This window comes from Schistocerca cancellata, chromosome 3, assembly GCF_023864275.1.
Source record: "Schistocerca cancellata isolate TAMUIC-IGC-003103 chromosome 3, iqSchCanc2.1, whole genome shotgun sequence".
Taxonomy (NCBI): domain Eukaryota; kingdom Metazoa; phylum Arthropoda; class Insecta; order Orthoptera; family Acrididae; genus Schistocerca; species Schistocerca cancellata.
Genome location: NC_064628.1, coordinates 790432327 through 790458274, shown reverse-complemented (window position 1 = coordinate 790458274; position 25948 = coordinate 790432327). Strand labels below are relative to the sequence as shown.

The window sequence follows — 25948 nt, the reverse complement described above, 5'->3', positions numbered from 1 at the left end:
ATCTAGTCAAGAAAGTATTCGTAAGAAGAGGTGAAGAGTTTGATTTAGATGAGATTTTTGTAAATCAGTATTGGTTAATGGGCGCATTGCGTTCGACTGGTGAAAAAACTGGCCAGAAAATCGTGTACATACCTACTTTCCATAATGACTACAATAGCTATTGGACAGCTAAATACACGTAATAGCACACTAGTGATGCAGGAGCTGCGCAAGGTGGTGGAGAAGAGACTAGATGTGCTCCGCCTGCAGGAGCCATATTCCCAAGTTAGGCGAATAGCTTTTGCAGCCGCGACATGGCAGTTAGTCAGTAGCGGAGATGAGCCGAGAGCGGCGATAATAATAACGAACAAAGCATTGCGAATAATACAGGAGAGCTTCTGTAAAGTTTGGAAGGTAGGAGATGAGGTACTGGCAGAAGTAAAGCTGTGAGGACGGGGCGTGAGTCGTGCTTGGGTAGCTCAGTTGGTAGAGCACTTGCCCGCATAAGGCAAGGGTCCCGAGTTCGAGTCTCGGTGCGGCACACAGTTTTAATCTGCCAGAAAGTTTCATTGCGAATAATAGTTATCTCGCAGCTATCAAACAGTCACTGCAACGTCGTGGAGATACAATCTTCCAGTTGAGTACTATCTCTCGTCAATATGTACTTTCAATATGGAGACGACATCGAGCAGCATCTGAACCATCTCACTCGGGTAGCATCTCGTGGTCGTGCGGTAGCGTTCTCGCTTCCCACGCCCGGGTTCCCGGGTTCGATTCCCGGCGGGGTCAGGGATTTTCTCTGCCTCGTGATGGCTGGGTGTTGTGTGATGTCCTTAGGTTAGTTAGGTTTAAGTAGTTCTAAGTTCTAGGGGACTGATGACCATAGATGTTAAGTCCCATAGTGCTCAGAGCCATTTGAACCATCACTCGGGTAATCACGGCGTTGAGGGACCGAAAAGTGATTAGTGACTGCTGCCATAAATGCAAGATCCCCCCTATGGTTCAGTAGCACAAGAGACACAAACGGAGGCAAGGTGGAAGGAACAATTATGGCTTTGCAACTTGTGGTGGCCAACAAACCTGGTAACCCTCCGACCTATACAACAGGAGGGGGACAAGGCACGATGTATCACTTACAACACCTAACGCCGTAAGCATCGTGAGAAATGGGAAAGTAGAAGATAAGGCCACCACAAGTGACCACAATCTGATTACATTCATGTTAGGTAACAGAAGGTGCCACTGAAACATGGGGTGGGAAGTGTAATTGAATTACAATAGACTGGGAGCGCCTAGCAAGGGAGTGTGAAATTCCTGCATTACCAGAAGGTAACCAATACCAAAATATAAATGTGGATAGGTACGCTGAAGAGCTGGTGAGGGCAATTACTAGAGGAGTGAAGGTAGCCATACCAACAAGGAGGATGGCCATAGTGGCCTCTGTCACCATGGTCCGCCGAACTGGAGCATATGCGACAGTCTGTCAGAAGAGTAAGGAGGCACTTCCTGCGCGATGTCGTCTGGTGGGAAAGGAAACAATGATTGCAACAATATAGGGAACTAATGGAAACACTCCAGGAGGAGATTCGGAGAGACCCATGGGGAATCCCCTATAAGTTGGTGAGGAAGAAGATTTGTTCTCCAATGGTATTATCCACAGTCATATATGAGGACAGGATGACGGAATCCTGGCAGGAAACTGCTGAGGTCTTCCTCCATTCCCCGTTGCCTGACGATAGAGAGGAAGGGGAAACGGAGGGCCAGCGCCACATGAGAATAGCTGGTCTTGTAGGATATACAAATGACAGCCTGAAGAGGAGGTGGCTGCCCAAACAAAATCTTTAAAGAGAGGAAAAGCTCCTGGGCCAGACGGCATTGTTGCGGAGGTTCCTCACACAAAATTGTACAACGAGCGCCTCAGATTGCAAAAATTTCCCAAAATCTGGAAAACAGCAAATGTGGTCACAATAAAGAAAGGACCAGAAAAAGATCCAACTGATACCAAGTCATACAGACGGATATGTTTATACGATCTCTTCGGAAAACTGTTCGAGAAACTGCTGGCTGACAGACTGGCTGCACATCGAGTACTGTGCGGGATGAGTGACAGGCAGTTCGGCTTTAGGTGTCGGTGGTCGGCAGCTGACGCAATCGCCGAGGTCTGTGACTCAGCCTCGTTCAAGTACATAGTTGGCATCATGGTGGACATCGGTGGCGCCTTTGACCGCTTGTGGTGGCCTTCACTCTTCTACTGTTTACAGGAGGAGGATTGTCCAGGGCCACTATACGGTCGTCTGAGGAGTTATTACGATGATCAGGAGGTCTGGCTATCATCCCCTAGCGGGAGGGTTAGAAAATCAATAATAAAGGGTTGCCCCCAGGGCTCTGTATCAGGCCCCTTGTTTTGCAACATCCACATGGAACCGCTACTGGACAGTATGCAACAGAGTGAAGATGTACTAAAGGTGATAGCCTACACGGATGACCTCCTCCTATTGGTGGGTGGCCGTAGCCGCGAAGACACCCAGCCAAAGATTGAGAGGGCTATGGATATATTACAACAGTGGTGCCATAACACTAAAATGAAAATATCACCAAATAAGTCACCCTATCTTCTGCTGAAAGGACAATTAATTAGGAATACAACGGTTAGAATCGAGGGCTCACCAGTTCTCCGACGACGAGAGGCGCGTTACCTGGGAGTTATCATTGACGAAAGGTGGAACTCCGCAAGGCACATTGAAGCTGTAACTAAAAGTGCCTTAAAGTGCTTAACAACTTCATATGCATTGGACACTAAAGTTACTATCTCCCCCCTGAACTAATAAAGTTATATCACAACAGTATACTAACATCAATAGTGGATTATGGCTCGAGAGTCTGGGCACACAGGCTCACAAGGGTGGTGCCTGCCATGGCAGTGAGAACGGTACAGAGAAATATGTTATTAAGGTCAGTTGCGGCCTACAGGACATCTCCAGGTGGGGCCTTGTTGGTAATAATGGGGCTTTGCTTCCTTGATATCAGAATTAGGTTGGTTGGTTGTCTGGGGAAGGAGACCAGACAGCGTGGTCATCGGTCTCATAGGATTAGGGAAGGAAATCGGCCGTGCCCTTTCAGAGGAACCATCCCGGCATTTGCCTGGAGTGATTTAGGGAAATCACGGAAAACCTAAATCAGGATGGCCGGACGCGGGATTGAACCGTCGTCCTCCCGAATGCGAGTCCAGTGTCTAACCACTGCGCCACCTCGCTCGGTGCTCAGAATTAGGGAACAGGCTGCATAGTTCTGGGCGAAGAAGGGAGAGATCGGGAAAACAAGGGATATTCTGGGTATTCAGGCTGGGTATAAGGGTGTAATCAAGAGAAGGGGTGTAGAGTTGTGGCAGGAAGCATGGGAAGCTGATAGCACCGAACGAAGAACTTTACAATTCCTACCAGACGTAAGAGAACGATTAGGTTCGTGATACTTTAAGCCGACAAGGGGACTGTTCCATTTTCTCACTGGTCCAGGGCCTTACCCGATATACCCGTGTCGGTTTGGGAGAAGGACTACGCCTTCGTGCGACTGTGGTGCAACTCTCGACCATGTGGTTTACGAGTGCCCCCAATAGAATGAGACAGCAACTATCGAACCACGACACCTTTACCCTGCTACGACACGAGGATACATTTCGAGTACTGAACGACCTGGCCAACGAGGTATCACAAAAGGTTCTTCTACAATATGTGAGGGACAACCGCGATTAACGACAAATAATAATGTATTACAGCACCCCAATCCCGTACCTCCTGGGCGTGGACAGGCCGACAGCTGTTACTGTCGAAATCAGCGACGTCTAGGATTAGGTGGAGTACAACAACTCCGAATTAGACAACGCACCGGATTTGACGTGGATTAGGTTTTCCTATTAAGTATGACTTAGATATAAGAAAATAAACAATAGTCAAGACATCTTGGGCCTGCCCAGTGCCAGGTAGTGTAGAGGTTAGTTTTTAAGTATATCACTAGAGTAAGTAGACAAATGTCAACAGTAATGTATCTTGCCCATTGTAATAAAAGTACTAGCACTACTTGTAGTTCATTGTAAACCAGCTGCAAAAAGTAATTTTAATAATTTTAGGACCCACTAATTTTATAAGGTAGGGGGTTATTATGTATAATAGAAGATTAAGGAAAAAAACTGACACTGGCCCTGGAAGTCTATGAATTTAAATTACGAACCACTCTCACATAAAACGAAAGCAGATTCTGATTTCGAGACACATACAGATCGCAGTCACAACAATCGAAATTAATAGCCGAAGTCTGGATGTCGTAATAAAATGTCTTTCTCACTGATGCACAATGACAAAAATATCAGAAAATGTATAAACGTGACACTGAGGACAATGGGCCAATGAAAGCAGTTTAGTGATGTGTTTCTCTCAAGCAATCATTATCTACAATAGTCCTCATGAAAATGGTGTTGTAGGAGCTTCAAGAAACCCCTCACATTCATCTGTCTTTAATACTTACCAGGCGGCTTGATTGTCTATAGCGACATAGAGTGTAATTACCTTTAGTGCCATCAGAATTCCATGTAAATACGAGTAATCTATGTGTGGATGCTAAGGTGATAGCATTTAATGTGCGGGCGATTGTTTATATTTGAAACTGGTAGCAAAACTAAGTAATTCACTCCAATATGGAGCTAATACCAGGATATGACAGAGCTCTGCAAACTTTAATTATCTCCTTTGAGATATCTTTCCAATTAACAAAATGGTGGAAGAAATGCAGTGGTAATAAGCACACCATTTGGATAACTAATGGAATTTGAATATCATGTAGGTGGAAACGGGAGCTGTAATACAAAACGAAGGACAGTCACAGCCGAGGTACAGAATTTCACGACAGACAATACAACAATGTGCTGAAAAATGTCGCTTAGTACTCAGAATGAAAAAAAGATATCGCTAAAGAATTATCCGGCGGAATGTGGGTAAACAACACACCACAGCTCTTCTGTTGGAGAATAGTGGTGTTAGTGGTAAGCCTCAGCCGTGCAAAATATTTTATAAGCATTTCCTGTCTATAGTTCGCCTGTTAAATAATTTCATTTTTGTAGATAATTATGGAGAATTTTAGAGCTAGTGTTCCGAGGCAATTCTGTTACATGCAACTACAGGTAACAAGAGAGGAGGCAAATGAATCACTGAATAGTAAGCGTTTATCAGGCAGACTTACGAGGATCAGTCCACCATAATTTAGCACTATACTTCTTCATCTGTGGAACACATTTTTGTCCGCCCCCGGAAGCTGAGTGGTCAGCGCGACAGAATGTCAATCCTAAGGGCCCAAGTTCGATTCCCGGCTGGGGTGGAGATTTTCTCCGCTCAGGGACTGGGTGTTGTGTTGTCCTAATCATAATCATTTCACCCCCTTCGACACGCAAGTCGCCGAAGTGGCGTCATATCAAAACGAACCAGGCGAACGGTCTACCCAAAGCGAAGCCCCAGTCACACGACATTTACATTTTTTAACCCATTTTTAATGTGTGATTAGCTTCCAAACGCATTAAAATACTCGTGAGTAAACCCCTACTCTCAGTGTCCACCTCTTCCTCTCCCCATCTGTCTACCTCATCATCCCATATCTATCTGTTCGCCTCCTCGCCTCCTCCTGCGACTCTCTATCTCCCTCACCTTCTCTCCCTTTCCTTGTCCTCTCCCCATTCTCTCTGACCGTATCTTCCTCGACCCTCCGTCTGACCATATCCGTCTCCCCTCTCTCTGTTCATTTCCTCTCCGACCTCATCGTTTTCCACCTACCCAATACGCCTCTACACCTTCCATCTTCCTCCTGCATGTCCCCCTTCTCCCCCCTCTCTCTGTCCACCAGGTTGGCTCCAGGAAAGTGTTCGTGTAGTTTGCCAAAACGTTTACCGCAATACGTTCCTAGAGAGCTGAGTGACATCACGTGAGTTTGTCTTATTTTTTAAATTGATGCCTTTAACATATTAGCTTCAAAGTTGTTAACTGAGCTACATAACTGTCTTTATATTTTCTGTTTCACGTCACCGGGAGAGAACAGAGTATATCATATAATTTTCTCGGTGTAGCTAAGAAAATGAAATTTTGACAAAAAATTTTTGCCAGGTCGCTACACTACGAGTACTAAGGTCCAGTTGTACAGTCCCCAGGTAACAGACGCTTAAGTTCTGTTCTCGGAATAGCGGGCAAAAAGCGTTGTACGAACAGACATAACGCCTAACAGCAGAATAAACACTGGACAACTGAACCAGTGACCCTGACAGGGTTAGTAAAATTAACCGGAGAATAAGTTTTGACAATGGCAGGAACAGTTACAGAATTAGCGATGACAAGATTGTTTGTTAGAAATAGGAAGTAGAAGAAACGGGATCATCACAGAAATTATAGGGAAAAATATGACGATTCGAGAGTTATATAAAAATTTCGTACTAGTACTACTTTTCGATCTGATGCTTGAGAAAGTGGAGCATATGAATAAAATCTCAAACTATTTCCTAACATATAACTTTTTGCTCGAAGTAGGCCTAATGTGCATTTGATATTGGTACTTCGTGAATTATATTGTATCGTTTTACTTACGTAAATGAGGTAGATAAAAATGGTCATTTGTGCCAAAATAGTCTCGGTTATTTGGCGTGTGTTACAACTGCTCCAATATTAGAAAGACCTATTTCGTTTTATCTAGCAGACAGCGACAACAGTGACAAAATATGCGTATTCAAATCGAGAAACCACGCCAGTCTTGGGTACCATTCGTATTAACAGCTTTTTCAGTAGTAGACAACGATATTTTGATTTTTCATGTAGCAGAACATTTGACGAAATTTAATGAGGTAATAGATTCTTTCGACCAAGAGTTACTAAAGAACGTGTTGGACGAGTGAGAATCTTTCGCGCGTAGCCCAAAAAAAAAAAAAAAAATAGTTCGGAAGGCTAGTCGTGAATGAGCAGTTCCAGCGACATCTGTGTGGAAACTTCTAAGTAGGCGCTTACAACTACATACTTACCGTTTACAGCTGTTACAAACTCCAAAGCCTACAGACTACAGTTTACGAGCTAACTTCGCAAACGAAATGTTGCCCCATGACGATCAAGATTTTCTGGATCTTGTCGTTTTCAGTGATAAATCGACGTCTCACCTAAGTGGAGACACCAAATTATGTAATGTACGCGTCTGAGGGACAGCAAGTCCCCACGAGATGGTACAGCTGCAACGAGACTTCACTAAATTAAATGTTTGTGGTGCCATACCGCGGCGGAAACTTTATGGTCCTTTCTTTTTCGCTGAAGCAACTGCAACTGGTGTTTCTTATCTTTATGCGTATAGCTCTAGCTCTTTCCTTAATTGGAAGAAGCTGAACCACAGAACTGTGTTTTCTATTAACGATTGTATTACAATTCATTTTGGTAGAAATCCAAGAAATGGTGGTAAACCACCTAGAGATAGGAAAGATAAGAATATTATGAATTTAATTTCAGTTCTTACATTTCTGGCTGAATAAATCTGGTTTATGAAAAATAGGTTTATTTGCTTAAATAATAAAACCATGATTATTCTTAGTAGTTTATTTGGCGTCAAGATGATGCGCCACCTCACTGCTATAACTCAGTACTCAATTTTTTTAAACGATGTTGTGTCCGACCGCTCGATTGGCCGTAAGGGGTCGAATGACAGAGCCTGTTTTACGTAACATCCACGTTTACACCGGAACTGACGCGATGCGATTTTTACCTTAGGGTGTTCATAAAGGATCGTGTGTATGTGCCTCGGCCACAAGCTGATCTACCCGACTTTAGAACTTATATAAACAGCATTGTTGCAAAAACCATTCCACACACACCGATTAAGGTTTGGAAAGTGCTCACCTATCGCCTAGATGTGTGGGTGAATGATGTTCACATTGACAAATTGTAAGAAAAACTGTATGAGATGCCCTTTCATTTTATGTATTATTTATAATTCTAAGTTGAATGTAATAAACGCTACAAAGCCTTCAAACCCGTATACTCATTTTGAAAAAAACTTGTATTTTAAAAGCTGGTATGTGCTAGGATCACGTATACGATGTCCTCGTAGGGCAGGAAATTCGAAGCAGTTTCTTCGAGACATCGACCCAACACCTTTGGCATGGAACCTATCATAGCGTGACCACACGACCCGCACGATAGTGAGATCTTCGTCAGGCCGGGTGTGAACATAATCTATTCGCACACCCCAGTAGTGCTTCATCTCCGTGTACGTACCACCAGAGAAAAACTACGTCTTCCAGTAACTAGCCTTTTCGACTAAGATTATGTCAACTTTATATGGCGGATCTTATCTGTCACATTACGGCACGGAGCTACCAGAAGAGCGACTACACGACCTGCTGATCTGTTTGACGGCAGGAGAAAGTGCGGCTATCTATTTTAAGACCTCTCGCAGGCACCATATTGCGCAGCTGCCGCAACTCACCAACTTGAAGCCACTCCTGTCGCAGTAACATCATTAGGCCAAATCACCTCTGTGGCAGCATATCGGCCACCGCGACGTCTCCTCGACCCAACAGATTTCGTGGCACTGACGTTCTTAAGCGGAAAACTCTTTGTCGCCGGGGACTTCAGTGCCAAACAATCGGAATGGAATTCCGAGATGACAAGTACGAGTGGGTGTCGTCTACAGCGAGTCGCTAGACAGCATAATATGGTCATCGTGGGGCCACATGTCCCTAGTACGAGGGGTGTCCAGGAAGTAAGTTCCAATCGGTCGCGAAATGGAAACCAGTGGGAAAATCCGGTAAAGCTTTGCACAGGTGTGTTGGGCAGTGTCTCTTGTATGACCCTAGATAGCATCACGTCGCTCTTCTCGTTTCCGAGCTCACAGTGAGCCCTTAAAGATGTCTAGAAAATAGTATCTCAGGCCAATTACGAGGGCCTAGTGAGAAATTTCGCCTGAAGCTATGCAGCCAGCATTACATAACTGTCGTATTGTTTCTACTTCAAGACAATTCTCAGTCGCATTCTGCAGGGACTCCTGCATCGTTTCCAGTTGGAAATGTTTGATTACCCACAATACAGCCCGTAATTGTCTCTCTCTGAGTTTCATCTCTGCTCACGTGAACCGCTGGCTATGAAGACAACATTTTGGCACAGACAACCGGCTGTAGTCCAGCGTAGAGAATTGGCGGAAAGCACTGGCGGCTGCCTTCTATAACGAGGGTATTGGAAAGTTGGTACAACGTTACGACAAGCGTCTACATCAGAACGGCGACTACGTAGAGAAGCAGCTGGAAGGTGTAGCTAACTGTTACAAATAAAACATTTCTGATTTTTACTGTGGTTTCCATTTCGCGATCAATCGGAACTTACTTTCTGGACAGCCCTCGTATTTAACCCAACAACCACAGCCGTGCTGATGTGCTTGACATAGCGACACTGGAGCGTGTCGGACACCTCACAGCCGCCACGACAAGGTGCGATCTATCGTCGGACTATATCACAATCATCTTCGAGGTGGAGAGCAATGGCGTAGAGCTTTGGTCGTCAAATTACGTACCGCGGGGCGCATGCGGCTCCAGTGAAGCACTGCTACGGTCCGTGGTTCTCAACTTTATTTTATAATAAGCAGTAAACCTGCAGTTCTGTAAAGAACTGAGCTCCCATGTATAAAGCAGTTTCAAGCATCTGATTACTTTACAAAGGAGTTAACGCGTTAAATATTTAACGTTAAGCGTGTCAGCAAGAAAAAGTTTAGAAATTGTTTGAAATTATGCTTAAAGTTTGTTGGAAGTCACCAAGTGCTCTAATTTACGAAATACTGGATGGGGTATAGTCTGTGTAATTTGGGATCCGTTTCAAGCAGAAGCTAGTTTTTCAAGCATTTCAATGTTTATCTGCTGAACTATGTATCGGACGATCATATAATTTCGCATCTACATTCAGTGGTATATGTGCATACTGTCTCCAAATATGTAGCGAATAGACTAACAAGGGAAACAGTGCATCGCACCCTCCTCATGTTTAGTAGTAAAATGGTCCAGCGGATAGCCCGTCAAAAGCCGAGCACAGATAAAGCTTGCAAACAGGAAGAAGCTGTACTGAACTGTGACAAAAAAAAGCAAAACAGAAACAGTGAATGGTCCAAGCTCAAGATGTGCAACATCGAACGAGTTCAAATAACAACGACGTCGTGGTTGTGTTGGACTACAAAGTGCCCCATTTCTTTCGCCTTCAGAAATTTATGAACTTCCCGTCCGATCATTGACGTGTCTGTTCTCCTTCTGCAGACTTGGCAATTGTCATATTATATATTGGTTATAGAATATGAGTCATGTGGAAAGAATATATTACCGTCGCAGGGTAAATGTGATGGAATAGTGAGAGGAGGTGAGATACAGCTTAGACCTCTCACAGAAAGAAAAACGACAAACAGTGTTACAACAAAGGAATACAACAGTAAAAAACTTCCAAAATGGAACTTGTGTACGAGGTGCATTCAAGTTCTAAGGCCTCCGCCTTTTTTTCTCCGGACTGGAAAGAGAGAGAAACATGCGCATTGTTTTAAAATGAGGCCGCGTTCATTGTCAATACGTCCCAGAGATGGCAGCACCGTACGGCAGATGTAATTTTACCGCCAGCGGCGAGAATGAGAACTGTTTTAAATACTTAAAATTGCGACGTTTTCCTTACTCGAACAGCGTGCAATCATTCGTTTTCTGAATTTGCATGGTGTGAAACCAATTGAAATTCATCGACAGTTGAAGGAGACATGTGGTGATGGAGTTATGGATGTGTCGAAAGTGCGTTCGTGGGTACGACAGTTTAATGAAGGCAGAACATCATGTGACAACAAACCGAAACAACCTCGGGCTCGCAGAAGCCGGTCTGACGACATGATCGAGAAAGTGGAAAGAATTGTTTTGGGGGATCGCCGAATGACTGTTGAACAGATCGCCTCCAGAGTTGGCATTTCTGTGGGTTCTGTGCACACAATCCTGCATGACGACCTGAAAATGCGAAAAGTGTCATCCAGGTGGGTGCCATGAATGCTGACGGACGACCACATGGCTGCCCGTGTGGCATGTTGCCAAGCAATGTTGACGCGCAACGACAGCATGAATGGGACTTTCTTTTCGTCGGTTGTGACAATGGATGAGACGTGGATGCCATTTTTCAATCCAGAAACAAAGCGCCAGAACACAGATTCCCCGCCACCAAAAAAATTTCGGGTAACCGCCAGTGCTGAAAAAATGATGGTGTCCATGTTCTGGGGCAGGTAGGGCGTAATCCTTACCCATAGCGTTCCAAAGGGCACTACAGTAACAGGTGCATCCTACGGAAATGTTTTCAAGAACAAATTCCTTCCTGCACTGCAACAAAAACGTCCGGGAAGGGCTGCGCGTGTGCTGTTTCACCAAGACAACGCACCCGCACATCGAGCTAACGTTACGCAACAGTTTCTTCGTGATAACAACTCTGAAGTGATTCCTCATGCTCCCTACTCACCTGACCTGGCTCCTAGTGACTTTTGGCTTTTTCCAACAATGAAAGACACTCTCCGTGGCCGCACATTCACCAGCCGTGCTGCTATTGCCTCAGCGATTTTCCAGTGGTCAAAACAGACTCCTAAAGAAGCCTTCGCCGCTGCCATGGAATCATGGCGTCAGCGTTGTGAAAAATGTGTACGTCTGCAGGACAATTACGTCGAGAAGTAACGCCAGTTTCATCGATTTCGGGTGAGTAGTTAATTAGAAAAAAAAAATCGGAGGCCTTAGAACTTGAATGCACCTCGTAGAACAAATGGGAGGTACGCACGTCTGGAGGTCCCTTCTTTACACTTCGCTGTTGCAAACGGGAGATACACCACGACATAGAGACAAATCTGAATACAGCGAAAAGACACGTCAATGACCAGACGGACAGTTCATAATTACGTGAAAAGAATTGAAGCATTTGGGAGATTCGAACATGGGTCTGCCGGTTCGTAGTTCAACACCGTGACCACATAACCACCACGGCATTCCGATTCCCACGATGCTGCATATCTCGGGCTGGGACAATTCATTGTTTCGCTTTTTTTTTTTTTTTTTTTATACAGTTCAGTGCACCTTCTTCCTGTTTTAATGCTTGATCTGTGTTCAGTTTTTGACGAGCTATCCACTGCGCCATCTTACCACGAAGGGGGAGGGGGGGGTGTTTCCCTTGTTAGTAGTGAAGAAGTAATAAATTCAAGCGTCTTGCCTAACGTTGAAGTTTCTCTGCATGTATAGCAAAAAAGTAGTAAATGGTAAAGTTCTTTTTTTTCCTTTCGCCGATTTGTGGGGGTAACAGAGATAAAAAGTATCATAAAGGTTTGAAATTAGGAGTAAAGTTTGTTGGAACTCGCAACATGTTCTTTATTCTCAAATACTGAGTGAATGTAGGCTGGGTATTTGAAGGCCGTGAGTTTCGCTCCCTCAAGTCGACACACAGTTCCAAACTGCATAAATTGTGTTACTGTGCTATGAAAATATCTTGGACGGGATCACCGTGTGCCTAAGTAGTCGTTTAGTAACATAGATACCCATCTGAGCGAATTCTGCTCACTAACGAAAAAAACACACATGGAGACAGCAATATTCTAAGATGTGCTGAATTTTAATTGACGTTGGTAAATTTGGCCGAGAGCTAAGTGAAACTGGTCGATTACCTCGCGGGCAGAGAGATAAGCAGAGCGGCCACTGCGAGGTTAGGGAAAGTGAGATGTTGATGATGTCTGGTTTGTGGGGCGCTCAACTGCGCGGTTATAAGCAGCCGTACAAAGTTCCAACCTTTACACACTCCAGCCTCGCCTCTTTCATGAATGATGATGAAGTGAGACGGACAACACAAACACCCAGTCCTCGAGCGGAGAAAATCCACGACCCGGTCGGGAATCGAACCCGGGAGTCCGTGATGCAGAGGCAGCAACGCTAGGCCACTAGACCATGAGCTGCGAACAGGAAGTGAGAGGGGGAACGTTTTATTCCCTGCCTTCCAGAACTGACAACTCACGGGCATGTGCTACTCGTATTGATCAGCTGCTGTAGTATAATTTTCAAACGGAAGTAACATGGATTCGCGAATGCGCTTTCCAGAGCTTATTATCTTCAAATGCGCCCCAAATTTATAGCAAGGAATATTGTATTACATTAAGGCTGTTGTAAGACAGTGAAATGAATAGAAATAAAATGACGCTCAGTATGTTTAGTAAAAATCTGTGATCGTGTCTCATGTTGCATAATACGTTTAAATAAGTTATTAATTAGTAAATCATCCGCTCACACAGACAACACAAGACATTTCGTCAGGCAATTACGGTATCACAACTTTGGGGTCCCTGAGGGGGGCAGCAGTCTGAAACAATAAACAGCCAACACGAAGTATGCCGACATTCAGCGATCAGTACTTGGGGACCAGCAGCCAACTTATCGTAACTTAGCGTAGTTAGTCTACTTGGCACTCATAGCATAGTAATTTATGTAGATTACCTATTAATAATAAGAACAACATATATGTGTCTGGAGCTGCCGCTCCACAATGACAGTTTTGGCTCCTGATGAAAAAATTTTGACGACCACTAGCGTAAAGCCATTAAAACGGCGTAGGCAAAGTGAACTGGAAAGAGCCCAGAGTGAGCCTGCAAAACTCTCTCAATGCTGTTCCAGACCCAAATGCCGTTGGAGCTGACCAAAACCATTCGTCAATGAACTGATCTGATATTACAGACAGCAGATGTTTCGTCACCCACGGGAACGGAATAGGCGAGATATCGATCTCGCCAGCTGTCCGCTGGGTTGGAGGAAGCAATCTCCCGCAAAACAGAGTCTTCCGAGAGTGGCAACTGACGACACATGCTGCTGCCATCAAACGTCACCTAAATCTGATGAGGCCTGAGATTAAGGTGGCGGTGGAAAATCAGCCGTGCGGGATTAGCTGAGCGCTCTGAGGCGGTGTAGGCATGGACTGTGCGGCTGGTCCTCCCTCGAGCATGGATGGGTATGTGTTTGTCCTTCGGATGATTTAGGTTAAGTAGTGTGTAAGCTAAGGGACTGATGACCTTAGCAGTTAAGTCCCATAAGATTTCACACACATTTGAACTTTTTTTTTTTTTGGTAGATCGTAGAAATAGTGATTCGGCAGGCAATTTGGCCACACTTCACCTTGATGATGACACTGCCTGGAGGACAACGAAACAATTTCTTAGGAAGGGGCAACGTATCCCTCCCCTGCAAGCCGAGTTGTCTGCGATCCTGACGCCAAGCCTACTGTCCTGGCTGACGTATTCACAGGCAACTTCGCGCCAGTAAAGGATGTGATAGATGAAGAACACGCTCGTCTAGTGCAGCAACTTTTACCGGTATTTCTTGCGGGAAATGTTGAACATGTTGCTATGAGGGGGAGGTGGAACAACTCACTAAACCCTAGGTAGGCTTGAGGCTGTGATCAAGTGGAATACGTAATGCTGAAACAGCCACCATCTGCCGTTCTTCGTTCCACCACAGACTTGATATTGTAAGGAAGTATTCGGAAAGACGCAGAGGTAGCTGCCATCCCTAAACAGGAAAAAGATGGAAGACTGCCATAGAATTACAAGCCTATACGTCTCCTTCCTGCCATTGTAAATGTCTTCGGACGACTGTATGTTAAAAGACTCGTGGTATACACCAGCAATGAGGAATCAGTAGCGCCAGAACAGTCTGGTTTCCGGCACGGGCATAGTTCGCAACAGCAAGTACTGCGTCTTGAAGAGGACGTCACCGGCGGCTTGGAGCGGGGCGACGCTTCTAAACGTCTCAAAGGCCTTCGACTACATTTGGCACGACGGCCCCTTTCCAGACTGTTTTTACTGTTCGTACCGACACTGCAAATCAAACTCATCGCGTCTTCCCTCCGACATCTTGCTTTCAATGAAGAGGGAGTATTAAAAATGGTTCAAATGGCTCTGAGCACTATGGGACTTAACATCTGAGGTCATCAGTCTCCTAGAACTTAGAACTACTTAAACCTAACTAAACTAAGGACATCACACACATCCATGCCCGAGGCAGGATTCGAACCTGCGAGCGTAGTGGTCGCGTGGTTCCAGACTGATTCGCCTAGAACCGCTCGGCCACACAGGAGGGGGTATTAAAACCGAGGCCTATCCTAGCGGGAGTGCCACAGGCGTCTGTCCCCTGCCGTACTCCCTGTATCTACATCTACATCTACATCTACATCCATACTCCGCAAGCCACCTGACGGTGTGTGGCGGAGGGTACCTTGAGTGACTCTATCGGTTCTTCCTTCTATTCCAGTCTCGTATTGTTCGTGGAAAGAAAGATTGTCGGTATGCCTCTGTGTGGGCTCTAATCAAAAGCCCGTACCGAGCTACTGAGCGTCTCTCTTGCAGAGTCTTCCACCGGAGTTCATCTATCATCTCCGTAACGCTTTCGAGATTACTAAATGATCCTGTAACGAAGCACGCTGCTCTCTGTTGTATCTTCTCCATCTCTTCTGTCAACCCCCTCTGGTGCGGACCCCACACCGGTGAGCAGTATTCAAGCAGTGGGCGAACAAGTGTACTGTAACCTACTTCCTTTGTTTTCGGACTGCATTTCCTTAGGATTCTTCCAATGAATCTTAGTCTCACATCTGTTTTACCGACGATTAATTTTATATGGTCATTCCATTTTAAGTCACTCCTAATGCCTACTCCCAGATAATTTAAGGAATTAACTGCTTCCAGTTGCCGCTATATTGTAGCAAAATGATAAAGGACCTTTCTTTCTGTGTATTCGCAGCACATTACACTTGCCTACATTGAGATTAAACTGCCATTCCCTGCACCATGCGTCAATTCGTTGCAGATCCTCCTGCATTTCAGTACAATTTTCCATTGTTACAACCTCTAGATATAATACAGCATCATCTGCAAAAAGCCGCAGTGAACTTCCGACGTTATCCACAAGGTCATATTGTGAATAGCAATGGCCCTACGACACTCCCCTGCGGAACACCTGAAATCACTCTTACTTCGGAAGATTTCTCTTCATTGAGAATGACATGCAGCGTTATCTAGGAACTCTTCAATCCAATCACACAATTGGTCTGATAGTCATATGCTCTTACTTTGTTCATTAAACGACTGTGGGGAACTGTATCGAAAACTTGCGGAAGAAACACGGCAGCTACCTGTGAACCCGTGTCTATGGCCGTCTGAGTCTCGTGGACGAATAGCGCGAGCTGGGTTTCACACGACCGTCTTTCTCGAAATCCTTGCTGATTCCTACAGAGTAGATTTCTAGTCTCCAGAAAAGTCATTGTACTCGAACATAATACGTGTTCCAAAATTCTAAAACTGATCGACGTTAGAGATATAGGTCTATAGTTCTGCACATCTGTTCGACGTTCCTTCTTGAAAACGGGGATGACCTGTGCTTTTTTCCAATCCTTTGGAACGCTACGCTCTTCTAGAGACCTACGGTACACCGCTGCAAGAAGGGGGGCAAGTTCCATCGCGTACTCTGTGTAAAATCGAACTGGTATCCCATCAGGTCTAGCGGCCTTTCCTCTTCTGAGCAAGTTTAGTTGTTTTTCTATCCTTCTGTCATCTGTTTCGGTATCTACCATTTTTTCATCTGTGCGGCAATTTAGAGAAGGAACTACAGTGCAGTCTTCCTCTGTGAAAGAGCTTTGGAAAAAGACAATTAGTATTTCGGCCTTTAGTCTGTCATCCTCTGTTTCAGTACCACTTTGGTCACAGAGTGTCTGGACATTTTGTTTTGATCCATCTACCGCGTTAAAATAAGACAAAAATTTCTTAGGATTTTTTGCCAAGTTAGTATATAGTACCTCAAATATATCGAAGACAGAGAGTGGCGTTGGTACTCCATGCGGACGACACCAACTCTACGCAAGCTGCCTAGGGTACACGTCCTGCGCTGTTTGCAGACGGCATGCGACGTCCTAGGAGTCTGGGCTTTTAAGTGTCGTCTGAAGTTTAATGCAACTAAAAGCCAGACTGTGATTATCACGCAGCGTAGTGTGCCTTTGGTTCTTAAGCCAATGCAGATCGTGGGAAGCCCCATTCCATGGCCTCATACTTCGAAGTATCTGGGGCTGACCATAGACGGGCACCTCAATAGAATATCAGAGACCACTTGGCCGTCTACGGGCGCTGCACCCCTTACTGAACTCAGTCCACTCTGCTCTTACGCTGCGGCATCACGCTATATCGGGCACTTGTCCGACAAGTGCAAGGATAAGACGACGTAGTGTACGAAAATGTAGTCGACAATCAAATCCGTCGTCTCCAAGAGCTGCAAGGCAGAGCTATACTCGCTGCCACGCACCTTCCTCGTGATCTTCCATCACGGGAATACACGACGTTGCGGGAACGATTCAAGCTGACCGCGCGACACTTTTACGAAAGTTCGCAGCAGTCAGAAATCAAGCTTATTGCAAATCCGGGCAACCAGGGATAGAGGAAGGGGCCCAGTCGATAGCCCCACCCGTTACAACACTGAACAGTCTCGTAGCAAACACAGGATAATTTTTTCTTTTCCCTTCATAAACTGCTCTAGTGTAAGAGAGGAGAAACAGGAAGCAAATGTGTGAAATCTGATGGGACTTAACTGCTAAGGTTATCAGTCCCGAAGCTTACACACTACTTAACCTAAATTAACCTAAGTACAGACACACACACACCCATGCCCGAGGGAGGACTCGAACCTCCGCCGGGACCAGCCACACAGAAACAGGAAGCATTAAAACCCCATACAAAGGAAATGCAAGTATAGAGCACTGGATTTAACCTGCACAGCCAAAGAGAGAGAAGGGGCTTTCTAATAAGGTCAAAGTGAGCGATCTGCAGGGATGGACGTAAGTGCCGGTAGTGACTAAGGTGACTGAAATCTTTTAGATCAGCAATTTAGAAACTTAGGAAAGTTTTGACAGTCAGCGTCGTGGAGTCGTTACTCTGAGCAGCATCGTGTTCGGACTTACAAATTTTTCTGCAGAAATTCTGAAATGCAAAAAAAAACTTTCGACAGCGAGCGTAGTGAAATTTTAGTTTGAATTGCATCGCGTTTCGACTTAAGAATTTTTCGACGGTTATTTTCGTAGACTTTAACTTAAACAGCGTCGCGGTTGGACTTTTCAGTTTTTCCACACAGCTTCATGAACTTCAACTCAGAAGAGTAACGTAGTGCGACTTTCGTAGTCTAACTAGTGACTATATCTGTCGTTGTTTCTTTCACGGTATTAAACAAAAGTTTAATAAACAATTTGTATCCAAACGGTAACCAGATGGTGCTTGGAACATTATTGACACCACTGACCATAACCCTAGCTGCAGTCGATAATATTAGTATAAGTTGACGGAACAGTTTACAAAGCACTGCAGCAAGGGTGTGGCTGTCCCCTAGTTGGTTCAAATGGTTCTGAGCACTATGGGACTCAACTTCTGATGTCATTAGTCCCCTATAACTTAGAACTAGTTAAACCTAACTAACCTAAGTACATAACAAACATCCATGCCCGAGGCAGGATTCGAACCTGCAACCGTAGCGGTCTTGCGGTTCCAGACTGCAGCGCCTTTAACCACACGGCCACTTCGGCCGGCTGTCCCCTAGTTGCAAACGTAGACAACGAACATTAAACTGGTCACGCATTTAATAAACCCTTCGAACTGCCAAAGCTCTAAGGAGTGACTGCAGGCTAGTGCGTTGCAAACTCAATGTAAAGCTCTTAGCTGCCGCGCGGGGTAGCGCGCGTTCTGAAGCGACTCGTCACGGTCCGCTCGGCTCCCTCCCTCGGGCATGGGTCAGTGTGTTGTCCTTAGCGTAGGTTAGTTGAAGTTAGATTAAGTAGTGCGTAAGCGTAGGGACCGATGACCTCAGCAGTTTGGTCCCTTAAGACGTTAACACAAATTTTCAAATTTTGCCCTTAGCTGATAAACCTCGGTGGGGCATTCGATCGCGCATTGACGATCAGAAAACACTGCATCTTCACCAAACGTAAGGTCGGTGCCGGCAACAACATGATCAGATTACCGGCGAGCAGGACATGGGATGCTGGTCCACGACTTAGAGCACAGTCCGTGTTCGCTGCCAAGTACGCTGCTCCGCTCTGGAGCGTGTCTCCACAGGCGTAGAAGACGGACACTGCAATGAACAAATCAGTGAGGTTGCAACGGAATGTCTGAAGGCGGCAATACTGCAGAAACTGTACCTGCTCATTTGCATTGCACCCTCTCGGATGCGCCAAGAGTCTGCGTCAGATGAGGAAAGTAAACCAATTTCCGCCACCAAATACAAGGATCGCAGCTGACTGGGAGACGCCAGAGATACAGGAAAAGCTTCCTGGGTGGAATGCAGTCTTCAGCGGGTAACCATCAGAAACACCACATGGAAAGATGAAGGACAGAACTGGAGAACCTGTGCACGCGCGCAAGAGAAATGACGGTGGTAGTTGACAGTGGGAATACCTACACCGTGTGGAGGACTTTGAACAGCATGAGACCAACATGCAGAAGTGGGGGCCTCCTTGTGGGTGAAGTAAACCTGCTGTGCAAGATCTCACTCACTTGTCGCAGTGCCACCTGCTGTATGAACCGCGCACGCTAGGAGACCTTTTCAGAATTAATGATAGGGCCGTTTCAGCTCAATTTTCTGGCTTATTTATACGGTCAAGGAAAATAAATAAGCATGCTCACAGGCAAATGTTCTACAACCATAGCTTTTCATAAATGTATTTCTCGTCTCAAGTTTCATATTTTTAATTGAAAGCAACTGCTTCTTTTTATACACTGAAGAGCCAAAGAAACTGTTACACCTTCCCAACATCATGTAAGACCCCCACGAGAACACGACATGGCCTGGATTCGACTAATGTCTGAAGTGGTGCTGGAGGGAACTGACACCATGAATCCTGCAGGGCTGTCCATAAATCCGGAAGAGTTCGAGGAGCATCTCAGAAGTGTTCAATAATGTTCATGTCTGAGGAGTTTTCTGACCGGCGGAAATGTTTAAACTCAGAAGAGTGTTCCTGGAGCCACTCTGTAGCAATTCTGCACGTGTGGGGTGTCGCATTGTCCTGCTGGTTTGCCCAAGTCCGTCGGAATGCACAATGGACATTAATGGATGGAAGTGATCACACAGGATGCTTACGTAGCGTCACCTGTCAGAGTCGTATCTAGACGTATCAGGGGCCCCATATCACTCCAACTGCACACGCCCCACACCATTAGAGTGCCTCTACCAGCATGAACGGTCCTCTGCTGACATGCAGGATCCAGGGGTTCATGAGGTTGTCTCCATACCAGTACACGTCCCTCTGCCTGATACAAATTGAAACAATATTCGAACGACGAGACAACATGTTTCCCGTCGGTATTGACAGGCTCAGGCGAGGCGTAAAGACTTGTGTCGCGCAGTCATCAAGGGTACACGAGTGGGCCTTCGACTCCGAAAGCCCATATCGATGATGTTTCGTTGAATGGTTCGCACACTGACAATTGCTGATGGCCCATCATTGAAATCTGAGGCAATTTACGGAAGGGTTACACAACTGTCACGTTGAACGATTCTCTTCAGTCGTCGTTGGTCCCGTTCTTGCAGGATCTTTTTCCGGCCGCATCAGTGTCGGAGATTTGATATTTTACCGGACTGTACTCTGTACCGGACGGTACTCTCGTGCTGTTTTACAGGTCGGGTGGCATCCAAGACGCACATCCACGAATTATTTCTCTTTGGAGGATCTCAAGTGTGTTGTATTCGAGAGCGATAATTACTGAACGACGAATGACGAACCTCTATTACCTCAGACTGCCCCATGGTACCCTATGTTCTACTAGCCAATTTCACTAGGGTTGATCAGGTAGCTGGAGGAGGCCTGCATCACCAAAACTCAAGTCCTTTTGCCCTCTCATTCTTATTTCAACGCTATCAGCCCAGAGAACAAAAAAAATGGTTCAAATGGCTCTGAACACTACGGGACTTAACTGCTGAGGTCATCAGTCCCCTAGAACTTAGAACTACTTAAACCTAACTAACCTAAGGACATCACAGACATCCATGCCCGAGGAAGGATTCGAACCTGCGACCGTAGAGGTCGCGCGGTTCCAGACTGTAGCGCCTAGAACCGCTCGGCCACTCCGCCTGGCAGCCCAGAGACCAGACGTGGGAATTGCCACCCCTGTCAACCACATGTTTTTTGACGCAGGCGCGGTGTTTTGAAGCAAGGCACCAGCGATAACCTCTGGCCCTTAACTCCCAGCTACTCATCACTGCAAGGGACCTGCACCAACCTACCGACCGCCTGGGACCCCGCTCTAGAGCAAGGAGCTGACCTCTACGCTGTGTATGGATTGTTAACAGATGCCAAGAGTTAGACTGACATCCCAGATCCGAAGGCGACATCTATGGCAGTGAATTGTATTATTTACGTCTGTACAAAATAAATATAACGAGCACGAGGCTGACCTTTGAGGATGACCTGCAGCTGGTCGGCGAGCACCTCGAACGTGCTGATGCTGCTGCGGTCCTCCGGGATGACGTGCTTCTTGTTCCACGTGCCGCACGCGTACTGGAAGAAGTCCACGCACGGGTTGGCCGACCGGTCCATGGCGGCCAGCAGCGACGATGCTGAAACACGCAAATACGAGCCGCGTTGAAGGAAAGCTCGAATAGTGCGAACTGATACACTTAGAGCAAATTACAACTGCAGGACCCCCATGTGTAGGACTCTGAGATACTGGTGCACACACTATTTCTATAGCTGCAGCCGCTGAGCTTGTTCGGGATCATAGTGACTGGACTATGCAACATGGAAATAAACTGACTGTTCAAAGGGATCATATCACACCGATAGCCGGGTGGAGATACTATGTCTTGTGATGTCATGCCGCGTCCACCAGGAATGGCAGTCCTGTTACCATAGTTATAAAATAATACAGCTTTCAGTTTGTGCAATTATTTGTTTTTTTCTCTAGCACCGGGTATTACGGCAGAATAATTGCTTATACAGGCTTTCCTCTTTTGCGTATATGTTGTTGAAAGAAGCTTATAAGAAAAAAGCAACTAATGCAGCGTAAGTTACGCTAGGCTGAAATCGTAAATAAAGCAAACGTTGAGCCTGGAATGACCGATTCTACGTATAAAATTTTTATCTGATCACTGCAGAATTACATAAACAATAAATATTGGTGAGTGAAATTTTACGTGTTGGCTGCATCATTTAAGCTAACACAAGTCAGAACCTTATCGTTACAGTCTCCGACAAGACTTCCCTCTCAGTGCCAGCAACATTGGACGTACGTTGCTTACAAGGGAACCTCCCCATCGCACCCCCCTCAGATTTAGTTATAAGTTGGCACAGTGGGTAGACCTTGAAAAACTGAACACAGATCAATTGAGAAAACAGGAAGAAGTTGTGTGGAACTGTGAAAAAATAAGCAAAATATACAAACTGAGTAGTCCATGGGCAAGATAGGCAACATCATGGATAACGTGAGCACAGGAGCGCCGCGGTCCCGTGGTAGCGTGAGCAGCTGCCGAACGAGAGGTCGTCGGTTCAAGTCTTCCCTCGAGTGAAAAGTTTACTCTCTGTATTTTTGCATAGTTATGATCTTTCCGTTCGTTCATTGCCGTCTCTGTTCACTGTAATAAGTTTAGTGTCTGTGTTTTGCGACCGCATCGGAAAACCGTGCGGTTAGTAGACGAAAGGACGTGCCTCTCCAATGGGAACCGAAAACATTTGATCGCAAGGTAATAAGTCAACCGATTCCTCTACAGGAAAATACATCTGATATATTCTATACGACACTGGTGACGGCATGTGCGTCACATGACAGGAATATGTTGTCGACCCACCTAACTTGTACACTTGGCGAATGGGTAAAAAGATTCTTCTACCTTGCCCGATTTAGGTTTTCTTGTGGATGAGATAATCACTCCCAAAAAAGTGATGATAATATAAGAGTTTGTCACATAAACTGAAAATAAGAATTATACTTTTCACTCGATGGAAGATTTGAACCAACGACCTCCGGTTCCGCAATTGCTCACGTTACCACGGGACCACGGCGCTCCTAAGTTCAGAGTGTCCTAGATGTTGCCTATCTTGCCCATGGACTGCTCAGTTTGTATATTTTGCTTATTTTTTCACAGTTCCACACAACTTCTTCCTGTTTTCTCGATTGATCTGTGTTCAGTTTTTCAAGGCCTATCCACTGTGCCATCTTATAACTAAATCTGAGGGGGATGCGATGGGGAGGTTCCCTTGTTAGTAGTAACAATATATGCTGTGGCTCTTTGTGACCTACACTGATCAGCCATAACTTTATGACAGAGCGACCTACTATCGATATAAACTCGTCCAGGCGATAGCAGCGTCACCTGGCGCTGAATGACTGCTAGTCAGACACACGCACGGTGCATGTAGTACCAGCGAGTGTGCTGTCCGTGTGCAAAATGGCGAAAGCGCACGATCTATCTGAGACTGACCTATGGCAGATTGTGATGGCCCGGAGGCTCGGCACGAGCTTTTCGGAAACGGCACAACTTGTTGGGTGTTCGAGGAGTGCTGTTCAATTGGTTCAATTGGCTCTGAGCACCATGGGAATTAACATCTGAGGTCATCAGTCCCCTAGAGCTTACAAGGGAACCTCCCCATCGCACCCCCCCCCCCAGATTTAGTTATAAGTTGGCACAGTGGATAGGCCTTGAAAAACTGAACACAGATCAATCGAGAAAACAGGAAGAAGTTGTGTGGAACTATGAAAAAAAAGCAAAATATACAAACAAAGTAGTCCATGCGCAAGATAGGCAACAACAAGGATATTGCAAAGTTAGGAGCGCCGTGGTCCCGTGTTAGCGTGAGTAGCTGCGGAGCGAGAGGTCCTTGGTTCAAGTCTTCTTTCGAGTGAAAACTTTAATTTTTTTTATTTTCAGATTATTATCAAAGTTCAGGCACTCACACACAATCAACTTCGCTCTCCAAAATCCCAGGACATGTTCAGATTTGCTTGGACATATGCAGGATTTGCCGGTCTACACACGGAAAAATTTGAAAATGTTAAAAACATATGTTTTGACAGAGCACAGGGAAAACTGTGCGACTGTGAAACTGTTCATTCATTTGTTGCAGTTTATGTGACAAACTCTTATGTTTTCATCACTTTTATGGGAGTGATTATCGCATCCACAAGAAAACCTAAATCGGGCAAGGTAGAAGAATCTTCTTACTCATTCGCCAAGTGTACAAGTTAGGTGGGTCAACAACATATTCCTGTCATGTGACGCACATGCCGTCACCAGTGTCGTATAGAATATATCAGACGTGTTTTCCTGTGGAGGAATCGGTTTACCTATGACCTTGCGATCAAATATTTTCGGTTCCCATTGAAGAGGCACCTCCTTTCGTCTACTAATCGCACGGTTTTGCGGTGCGATCGCAAAACACAGACACTAAACTTATTACAGTGAACAGAGACGCCAATGAACGAACGGACAGATCATAACTTTGCGAAAATAAACTTTTCACCTCAGGGAATACTTGAACCAAGGACCTTTTGCTTCGCAGCTGCTCACGCTAACCACGGGACCACGGCGCTCCTGAGCTTATATTCTCTTTGATGTTGCCTATCTTGCGCATAGACTACTCAGTTTGTACATTTTGCTTATTTTTTCATAGTTCCACACAACTTCTTCCTGTTTTCTCGATTGATCTGTGTTCAGTTTTTCAAGGCCTATGCACTGTGCCAACTACTAACTAAATCTGAGGGGGGGTGCGATGGGGAGGTTCCCTTGTTAGAACTACTTAAACCTAACTAACCTAAGGACATCACACACATCCATGCCCGAGGCACGATTCGAACTTAGGACCGCAGCAGCAGCGCGGTTCCGGACTGAGGCGCCTAGAACAGCTCGGCCACCGCGGCCGGCTAGGAGTGCTGTGATGAGTGTCTTCAACACGTGGGAAAACCAAGACGAAACCTTGTATTTATGCGAATTCGGTGACTTGTGTGTGCAGATGTGGTGGTAATTCCCTCTAGCGACCTACTTTCCAGAAGCTAAAATGTATTGATTCGTATACAAACCACAATTGTACCTCATAGTGAACACTAATTAGTGGGAATTTTTTATGTGAATCCGGTATTTTGACGCAGCAAGTACAAATGTCTCACTGGTGGAATTATGAGTAAATGCATCGGGAAGTCAAAAATGAACCAGCAGTGTTTTAACTGTACAACGGGTAAGGAAGTAAGGTCTGTGACCTTAATTTCAACGTTTAGTAACGCAAATGCTCTACGCAAAATATGTGAAACTAGCTATTTATAGATGAACTTTGAATAGTATCAATTCGCATACTATACAAAAAATTAAAAATTGTGGTTCACTCCGTAATAAATAACCAACAGAAACCATATTATTATGTAACCAGAAACGTATTACGAGGGTTGGAACTTTAATAGTGGCAGCTATTTATTTACAGCTAGAACAAAATAGATACGTGTTTGAAAGTTTTACTGACCTTCAAAGTAGGCACCAGCATTGTGTATAATCCGTTGCCAGCGATGTGGAAGTCGTAGGATACTGTTAGCAGTGCCAGTTGTGTTGACAGTTTGAGCGGTGCGGCCTATTGCGTTGTAGCAGGTCTGAAGCGAATGTCGTGAAGTGTTTCCTTCAGTTTAGAAATCGAGTTGAACTCACGAGAGCTTAGGTCAGGGGAGTGCAGTAGGTGGTATAGCCCTTAGCAGAACCATCAGTCAAACAAATCAGTAAGAGCTTGCACTGTACGTGCTTGAGTATTGTCCTTCCAAATGATGGTCAGGTCCTGCAGAAAGTGTCATAACTTCTGCCTCTAAGCTGGTCGTAGGTTGTGTTTCAAAAATGAAAAAATGAACAGTATAGAGACAGAAGTGATGACACTTTCTGCAGGACCTGGCCATTATT

General features: G+C 45.4%; 1 protein-coding gene across 1 annotated transcript in view; it reads right to left on the bottom strand.

The window, feature by feature from the left end:
* LOC126175844 (neprilysin-1-like) overlaps positions 1–25948 on the bottom strand; it is a 664937-nt gene that overhangs the window by 197618 nt on the left and 441371 nt on the right. Inside the window, exon 3 of the mRNA XM_049922848.1 lies at positions 21476–21637. Coding sequence (XP_049778805.1) covers positions 21476–21637 — 162 coding nt within the window. The remainder of the gene's footprint in view (positions 1–21475; positions 21638–25948) is intronic.